General features: G+C 48.0%; 1 protein-coding gene across 1 annotated transcript in view; it reads left to right on the top strand.

Annotated features, from left to right (window-relative positions):
- Positions 1 to 333: 333 nt before the first annotated feature.
- Positions 334 to 9,362, top strand: part of dnajc24 (DnaJ (Hsp40) homolog, subfamily C, member 24) — a 15,385-nt gene continuing 6,356 nt past the window's right edge. Inside the window, exons 1-3 of the mRNA XM_077022192.1 lie at positions 334 to 600; positions 1,119 to 1,230; positions 8,602 to 8,740. Coding sequence (XP_076878307.1) covers positions 1,123 to 1,230; positions 8,602 to 8,740 — 247 coding nt within the window. The 5' untranslated portion in view covers positions 334 to 600; positions 1,119 to 1,122. The remainder of the gene's footprint in view (positions 601 to 1,118; positions 1,231 to 8,601; positions 8,741 to 9,362) is intronic.

The raw sequence follows: 9,362 nt of genomic DNA, 5'->3' as shown, positions 1-9,362 counted from the left end.
TCTATCTATCTATCTATCTATCTATCTATCTATCTATCTATCTATCTATCTATCTATCTTTCTTTCTTTCTTTCTTTCTATCTTTCTATCTTTCTATCTTTCTATCTATCTGCTTGTCTGTCTGATTGTCTATCTAACAACATTAAAGACTGTCATTGCTGGCTATAATATATTGCATTTTCACACATGACCACTGGGGTCGCGCCTTCGAGTTGACGTTTCAATTCGTTTCCATGGTCACGGCGTAGTCTAACTTGCTCTGGTGTGTTACTGTTTAACCATTCGGGTAGAAACGAATAGCATTCGGGTACAAACTAATACGAATATCGTTTCAATGTGGTCAATATATTTTTAATAGCTTAAACATAATCACATAAATCCTGGATAATACAGTCTTTTCTGTAAAGCAATCGGAATGCTTAACGCTAAGCTGCAGAAATAAACAAGCAAAACAAAAGGATGAACTGCATGTCAGGTTTCTGCCGAGGCGGAAATAGTGAGACACAACTGTTTACCGTGGAGGGTTTCGGCATGGCCGAGAGGACGCGTAACGTTTCTGTGTGTCCGATCAGAGAGTGAGAGAAAGCTTCCTCACACGAGGTTTGGCGTTTCACTTTTAATCTGAGTCCAATGGTACATTTAAAATATAGCCACTGTTAAGTCTGGTTTTGTCGCTGTATTGCCAGAACTTTAGCAATTAGCACGTTGCTCATGTCTCGTGTTGAATCCCTCAGTGAGAGTATGTTTCATGCAGCTGCCGTTCCGCATGTTTTAGCCTGTTCTGAGTAGCCACACGTGCCGTTTGTAGCCGCACTACTTGATTTAAGAAAGAAAACATGGTGACGCTAACTACCCACGCTAAAAAGCTTACAGCAGCTCCTCATCCACCACTACTGCACCACTATGTCAGTGTTAATGCAAATATCTGGTCAGCATCTAGCCACCAGATACACTTTTACAATGCACCTATATGGTACATGAGGGTGTACGTACACGTCCAGTGAGAGTAGGTACTGTGTAAGCATTTTAAAAAAGTGGGTTACTATGGCACTACTACTGAAGTACACACTCACACATGCACAGGAGCAGAAGATGTGAGTTTGTGATATGTTTTGCAGGAGCATGGCACACACCAGCAATCTCCAGAAGAACTGGTACTCCATCCTCGGAGCCTCTCCCAGTGATGATCTACACGAGCTGAAGCAGAAGTATCAGAGGCTTGTACTTATGGTGTGTGTGTATTTATTTTTCTTTACATTTCCTGCTATTCTCCCAGTTAAAAAATACACAGCCACGAGCCGCCCTTATTGTGTTTCTAATAAGGAAACACTGCTTCATTAGAAACAGCTTTGATCTGTACTGTTTAACCTGTTGCCATGCACAACGAGGGTTACTCATGCTTTAGCCCTTTGGCAGTGTCTGTTTTCAAGACGTGATCTTTTTGAGTTGATCTGTTTTGACATAATCTGTCTGGAAGTGATCTGTTTGAAGGTCTGCCTGATTATCTTGTCAGCAGTACTAGGGCTGGTTGATATCAATTTTTATTAATTTTTTTTGTTTCTTACATAATTCAACTGAAAAGGTTCATTCAAATTTTTGAAAAATAGTAGTAACAAATGGCACCATCTGTAGCAACATAGTGAATACTGTGGTTTCTTTTAAATATCATCTAAAAGAACTCGAGCACAACCAACCTTGTAGAATAGAGCCGTGTAAGATACAGACATTTTCTTTAGCTCAAGAACAGCCAGCAGTTCCCTTTACGACCACAAGCTACTCTCACTCAGGACAACCAACCTGCTTACACTTCAGTAAAGGAAATCGAAATATTTTGCAGCCCTCAATTAGCTATCAAAAGCAAACATACAATACAATCAGTTCACTCTAATTAGTCTCCATAGGCAATTTAATATGCGAAATGTAAAGTTATATTTGTAGCTCTCAAGTTTTGAGACAAATTTTATGATACAAACATTCCATAAAAACATGTCACCAAACTGCAGAATGTGGCGCCCAGCACTATGAGCTGAAGCAGCATGTGTGAGTGTCCCAGCGGGCCTGGGGGGGGGGGGGGGGGGGGGGGGGTATGGCCTGGGGGCTTCACCCTGCTCATTCACGCCGTGCTTCCGTTCCACTCCAAATACATTTGTCATGCTGCTATTTTCTCCACCTTTGACAAAACCTGTACTTTCCTTGAATTTGTTCAAACTTTTCATATCCGCAGTGATGTTTCCCACCTTGCATTGCTATGAGCTCATTACTCTACAAAGGGCGGCCTGTATATTGGCATGTTTTTAAAAATTATTTTATTTGTATTTAAGGAATTAGCCAGATTAAGGAATTAAGGAATTAGCCAGAATGTGTGATCAGAGGTAGAATGAACAAACGCCCAGAAAGCGGGCATCAGCACGTCAGCTTGGCAGCATTCTGCTTTTGCCCACTGACTTTAATTGCTGTCTTGGGTGCAACAAGGCTCACTAGCATGAACTGTTGAAAACTGATCATGATTGTTGCAGTGTGAAGGGCTACGTGGTTTGGGGGTTTTTTGTTTGTTGTTGTTTTTTTTTTTAAGATCCATTGCTCTCCCGACCAGCAGGATTTCTTACAGTATGTAGTGTCTGTAAACAAGGGTCACATGACTCCCATGGGCTTCTCCTGCTTCTCTTAACTGGAAGATGCATGAGAGAAGAGGACATGCATGAGAGCTTTGTGAATTGTGCTCTCGGATTTAAAAGCTGTGCTCTCAGCTTTTGGCAGTGGAATAGCACCATGCAGTCATATTTTTCCCGTTTCTCGTGCTGGATGGCACCTGTACCATGAGCGCAGTGGTTTTGATTGGAGGCTGGCAGCAGAGTGAAGCCGTCCAGTGAGGTGTTGCTCCGAGACCTGCTGGGACCTTTCATGTGAAATCCTGGTTGTCACATTCTTCACACATGAAGCCAGGCCCGACTCGAGGTGATTTTACAGGGCAATACAGGAGCTTCACAAAGTCTGATGCCATCACCTACATGGAGACACTGGAGCATGACGAGTCATGGTGAAGATGATGAGTCATGGTAAAGACTAACCATCAGCTCCAGGCGTCTCCCTCACCAAAGCATGAGTCAGCACTCCCTGGTGTTGATTCTTTTTCATTGGATGTCTGAATTATTGCTTTCTTGGACATCATTTTCTGCTAATCAGTGTCAAACTGACCCTCTGAATTAGACCTATTCTACAGCTGCTCTGCTGTTAACTCTGCTAGCTCTGGTAGCTGTTAGCTCTGCTAACTGTTAGCTCTGCTAGCTGTTACCTCTGCTAGCTCTGGTAGCTGTTAGCTCTGCTAACTGTTAGCTTGTTAGCTTTGTTAACTGTTAGCTCTATTAGCTCTACAGAACAGGTGAGGCTTGGGGAGATGCTGTCGCTAAATGGACATTCCACTGCTGGTTGACGGATTTGGGATGCTACTGCGCGGCCCAACACTTCCCACTCACACATCTCTGCAGTTCATCCACGTTTTTACACACGGTCGAGACTCATGTCCCACTGGCAGTAGAGGCAGGAAGTAGATCAGTTTTAAGGCAGTAGAGGCAGGAAGTAGATCAGTGGGGACTGGCACTCCCCCCCCCCATTTTCCAAAAAAAAAGGAAATTGTGATTTTCACCTCAGTATAAGTTTGTCCTCCGAGAACACACACACACACACACACTAGTGATTACCAGGGGCTGTGGTGTACATGTGCCCAGAGTGGTGGGCAGCCCTAGCCTGGCATGCGGTGAGCAGTGTTGGGGTTCGTTGCCTTGCTCAAGGGCACCTCAGTCATGGGAATCAAACCCACGACCCTCCGGTCACAAGACCGCTTCCCTATCCACCAGACCATAACTGTCACAGATTGCATTTGATTTTATTTAATCTGTTTTAATCCATGTTGCATACGTACAGTAAGCTCAGTTCAGCTGTTCAAATGGGCTGTGTTTGTGCAAGACTCGGTGTGCAGTCTTAAAGGAGATCTGTGATATGAATGATTATAAGCTTGAAGTAAAATGGTAAAATTCATGTGAGTGTGAGCCAAGTTGTGTTTGTTTGTAAATCAGATGTTCAGGCCCCTAGAGGCCTTCTGTCTGTATAAACTCTGAAAGCGTGAGATTGGGTGCAGACGGTTTGGCTGGTTCTATCAATAGCAAAGCACTCTGATGGTGAACGCAGTATTATGAGTCATGCAGCTCAGTAAGTAACAGTGAGCAACCAATCATATTACTCCGGTGGTGCTTCATCTTCTAATGATGGATCCCAGCCTTTCCCAACGCATACAGTAGTTTAATCTGCACAGTTTAAACTCAAACCCAATTCAATTAAAGCAGTAAACGTGCTCGGGATGCCCGCAGATGCGTTAGAGGAGGCGCGCGGAGGTGTGCAGGCTTCCAGCCCTGTGTCTCCCGGTGCACTGCGGCGGTGGGCGGAGGACTGGGCTGCCAGCGCACGCCAGCTCCCCTCCACCTGCCGCTGGGAGCAGCGCCTCCGCAACGGCTTTAAAACGCATCCGCGCGCAACTCCGTCAGGCTTCACCCTGTGCTGTTAAGGCACGTTCCCTGGAATACCGAAGTGAGGTGTCGGGCCCCCCCCCCCACACACACCCCCTGTCCCCTCGCTGTGTCCCGAGTCCCGTCGTGTGTGTGGTGTGGGAGCAGGCTGACATTAGGTGGCAGTAGTGTGATGCCGGCTGCCTTCGCGATGCCCCTCCCCCTTGCCCTCCCGTGCGGCTGGGCGTGAGGAAGCGGATAGGCGGGTTACCCCCGGGCACACGTGCACGCTCGCCCACAGTCCCACCGCTGACGTATGGCCAGAGATGGCGAGAGCCTCAAATTGGCCTGCCCTTTGCATTGTTTCTGCTCTCCAAGCTCCATTAGCCCTGGCAAATGAATATTTTACAATGCATGCAAAGAGACAGCAATTAAAGCATGTAACTCCAGAGATGAGGAAGAGTGGGAGGGGAGGAAGGAGGCAGGGGGGCGGGGCCTCTTCGGCAAAGCCGCCGCCCCCCCCCCCCTTCCCCTCAGACGGGGGCTGTATTAATGGGGCACACCTGGACAGTGTCAGGTGAAGGTGTGAGAGCAGTCCGAGTTTAGACTGTTCCACGTCACTCTCTAACACAAAATGAGGAACAACCCGTCTATGCAGCATAAGCTAAACTACACATGAGTAGATGTATATTTTCACACTGTATAGTTAGCATTAATATTCTTAGGACTCGAATGGTTGGTGACATATGAATGTGTAATTTATCTTTTAAACATGCTATAGCAGATTTTCTTTCTGATTTCTATAATTTTATGGTATATGTGTAATGGACAACAAATGAACTATAAAAAAACAATACGGTCCACTGCTTGGACTCTTTCTGCTGTGGAGAGTGCCGTGTGTTGAACGTCAGTAAGATGTCGGCATGTGTGGGCTGTGTGAAAGGTGCACTACAAAATAACCCTGAACTGTGCAGCGGGTCGCTTTGACCACGGAGGGTATCGCTGACGGCCGACCTGGACCCTCGCGTCGGGCGGAGACACCCTGGGGGAAGTTTGGGGTTCGGCGGGGCGTGGGGCACGAGGCTAAGCCCCGCTTCAGAGCCACGGCCCTCCGCCTCCACGCCGTGTGGAGCGCAGCCATTTTCCTGCCCAGCAGGGGATGCTCCGGCTGGGGAGACTCTGCACTTTCAGCCTTCCTTCCGGAGAGCTCCAGCAGGCTGCTGGGAGACTACCGCAGGGCTGCTGGTGATTGTTCCTGCCGCCGGTGGTCTTTGATGCGGACAGCGTGTTGTCTGACTGCGTCGCGCTCTTGGCAGGTGTGGCGGGATCTCAGCACATGCTCCGGAGATGTGGGCTTATGTAACGGTACCATCTTTCTGCAGTAGACCGCATCCCTCATAACGAGGCCAGCGTCTCATGTGGAGCTGGAGGTTTGGAGATTATGTAACGTTCGGTGTTGTGGAGAGAATCTGTGTTTTGGTGATTGTTGTGGACATTTTTTTTTTCATCTCAAGTACCTGAAGGAGCTTCTGGTGCTGTCCATGTTTGTCAAAACTCCACGTTACAGCTGCGGGTGAAGGTCCCTTCAGGGGAGATGGTTCACTCACTCACCCTAAGTGGACTTTAAGTACGACACTGGACCTCTCCATCTTTGCTCCATACATCTTAATGCAAAGAACGAGGATGTGAAGACCGTTCAGAAGAGTGTGGGCCTCCAAGCTCGTGCCATTGCTTCCTTATATTCTATTTGTACAAGTTGAAAATGTCACTTGAAGATCACACTGGTGCTGACTCTCTTCAGCCAGGTCTCTTCCTTTGACCTGTGGACTCGAGAGCCTCCGTGCCCATCGGCCCAGCCTCTGTGACCTCTGACCTCTGCTCCGTCTCTCTCCGTCTGGCTCACGATATCGGACGTGTGTGCACGTCCCCACGCACAGGTCGCTGTAATCCTCTCCACGGGCGTCCTGCGCTCTCTGGATCAACAAGCTCAGAGCTGCTTGGGATGGAGCCGTTCTGCTGGTTTTAATTAAGAAGAGCTTTGAGAACACCAAAGATGGAAGCTTCTAACATGGGACCTGAATCCTGCTTTATCTAATGCACGTCTGCTTCTAAAGACTCGTGTGTAAAGCACGTATCAAAGGAAGAGGGGGCGGCTCTAAACAGCTAATCAATGTCGGCCCAGAATTGGAGGACTCTGTTGAATAGTGATGTGGCACTACATCAGCGTTACATCTGTACTGGAAAATAAAGTCACAGTACTGATGCCAGTTTGATTCGACTGATGTTTAGGACAATGATGCTTTAACACCTCCATGGTCCCCCTGATATGAAGCAGCAAGCGTGTGTGACCACAGCAGAAGAGAAAAGGGCCTTCACACTCCGCTTGTGGTTCATTTACTTGTTTGATCCACTACTAAAACCTGAACCGCTTTGCACTTATCAGCTGTCTGTATTGGCGTAAATGCAGGATATCCGTGATGCGCGTGTTCTCACCAGCAGTGGCAGTGTGTGTCGCTTTTTGAGTGTTGAAGTGAGTGTATCTACGCTGCCGGCACGTTCCTGTCATCCGAGTGGCACCGTGGAGAGCCTCTCACCTCATGGGCCGTGTGTGCAGAGGCGCTGGACGCAGGGGTCAGCCCATCATCCATCTCTCCGTGCCAGGACACGGGGGCTCCTCCCTCCACCCCCCCACGACCTCCACCTAGAGTTTCACCAAATGTATTCGATCTCTCCACCTCGAGTCTTTTACAGAGCCTTTGCCCTTTTAAACTGTAATGCCGCCATTACTGAGAAACTGTTTGAAATTGACTTGAGATGACTTGGTAGAGGAGAGCCCCTCCCCCTCCTCCATGCCCCTCCCACCTCCCCCCTTTCAGTCACGGTCCAGAAATGGTGTGTTAATGATTCTTTTAGTCTCTAAGATTATTTTAGGCTTATTGCTGAAGTCGATGTTCTTTCGCCGGTCTCCTTTTTCATTTAAAATGACCACTTGTCCAATTACGTATATGAAAACTACATAAAATATAAGACAGAGACAGATAGGGCGGTGGAGATGAGGGAAGAAAATCTGAACACTCAAGCACCCCTAAGTTTTAATGAGTTTTAAAACTAATTGCTTGAAAGGAATGGTTTAATTTGGTCCATCTTCCTATTACCTTAAATTATAGATATAAGTTTGACAGTAATTGGCTAGCCTGGGACGGTTGGTTATTGTAGTCCGCTGTTGCACTACGTGTCATTATCTGACTGTGACAACTGTGCGGCTTCCAAGCTACAGCAACCATACGAAAAACCTGCAGCCCCACTCCAGAGTGTAAGGAGCGGGCAGGTCAAATGTCCGTTCCCCGTTTTCCGACATCAACTTCTCGGATTCTCCCACAGCGAGGCAAACAGCTCCCTCCATCGCAGATGGCCACGGTCTGTCCTCTGAAGAACCCTCTGGAGCAGAATCACTCCCCACTATGTGAGCATATCCAGCCTGGTGGGGTGCTGAAGGAACACCCTACTGGTAGAGCATTACTGTGAGCTAGTGGGTAGATCATCATTTAGTCAGAGTGCACCGGTGCCGCGTGTCGCGTTTTGGGTCGTGCTGTGGTGATGCTCCTCAGGTCCTGCTGCGGGCAGCGCACGACCTTTGACCTCCTACCCAGGTCACGTGGCCTCGCCCTGGTCGCCTGTGATCATCTGCTGAGATTTTTGTTGGGTTTTTTTTCCCCACCTCTTCTCTCTTTCTGTGCTGTAATCTGCTAGTGTTTGCTCAGCGCTGCCTCCTCTGGTCAATTGTCCAGAAAAAATGCAATGGGCTATAGTAGATGGTCCGTGGAGCGCCCTGGACACATGTTGGGATAATGGTTGTCATAGTCGTCGTTGTTGTTTTTGTTGTTGTTTTTCTGAGCCTCTACTCCCCCTCATTCAGAGTTTTAGTGACTGCCATTCTTTCACTAATCCATTTTGTTCTTTAAAACAGGTGTCTGGTAAACCCCCCCCCCCCCCCCCCCCCCCCCCCCCGCTTGGCTTCTGCACCCGCCCATGGCATGGTCTAAATGCACACGAGTGGCTCTTCTTCCTGTCACTCTGCTCACACATTGGTTTTGATTGGTAGTTCCACCCAGACAAGCAGAAGCCCGGCCTATCGGAGGAGGAGGCGGACCAGCGGCTGCGCAGGTTCCTGGAGGTGGATCAGGCGTGGAAGGTGCTGGGAAACCAAGAGAGCAGGAGAACCTTTGACCTCCAGCTGCGTGGTACGTTCACCCCATTACTAACGTGTGTCCTAATGTGTGTCCTGTTGCTTAATGTGGACTAAATACCGTTGGGCGTTTAGCTTGTTGGGGTGCTTAGACTCTGACGTGCTTGTGCTAGCATAGGGAAAAGGTTCCGTGGAGACAGCAAGCATCTGGTAAGCGTCTTTAAGCATCTCGTAATTGGTGCAAATGTGCTTCAGACACTAGGACAACACTCATTTGGAGTGTGTGTGGTGTCTGAGATCGGTAACAAAGCTTGCAGCAACTCATTTGCATATTACAGCCTTTCACAATATCAGAATGGCAGAGGCCAAAATCACAATAATGACATATGATATATTGTTCAGATCTGTGGCTGTATTTTTGTCTTCTGTTAAATAAACTTAAATTGCTCCCAGTATATCACCAGCATTATGGCGGCATGTGGACTGTATCTCGTCTCATCAGTCTTCTTGCACATCACCCTAATGTTTGTAGCATTTTCTGTTTGCAGGTGCTACACACACCGCTGTACAGCATCACAGGCCACCGAAGCCTCGTGTGACTGGGAGGGGGGGGGGGTTGGCGGGTTGGCAAAGGTCACATGACACGAGCTGTTAACTAGGCCACTTAGAAAAGCTGG

The sequence above is a fragment of the Brachyhypopomus gauderio genome, chromosome 11, assembly GCF_052324685.1.
Source record: "Brachyhypopomus gauderio isolate BG-103 chromosome 11, BGAUD_0.2, whole genome shotgun sequence".
Taxonomy (NCBI): domain Eukaryota; kingdom Metazoa; phylum Chordata; class Actinopteri; order Gymnotiformes; family Hypopomidae; genus Brachyhypopomus; species Brachyhypopomus gauderio.
The sequence above is the reverse complement of the archived record's forward strand: the minus strand, read 5'-3'. Positions and strand labels throughout refer to the sequence as shown.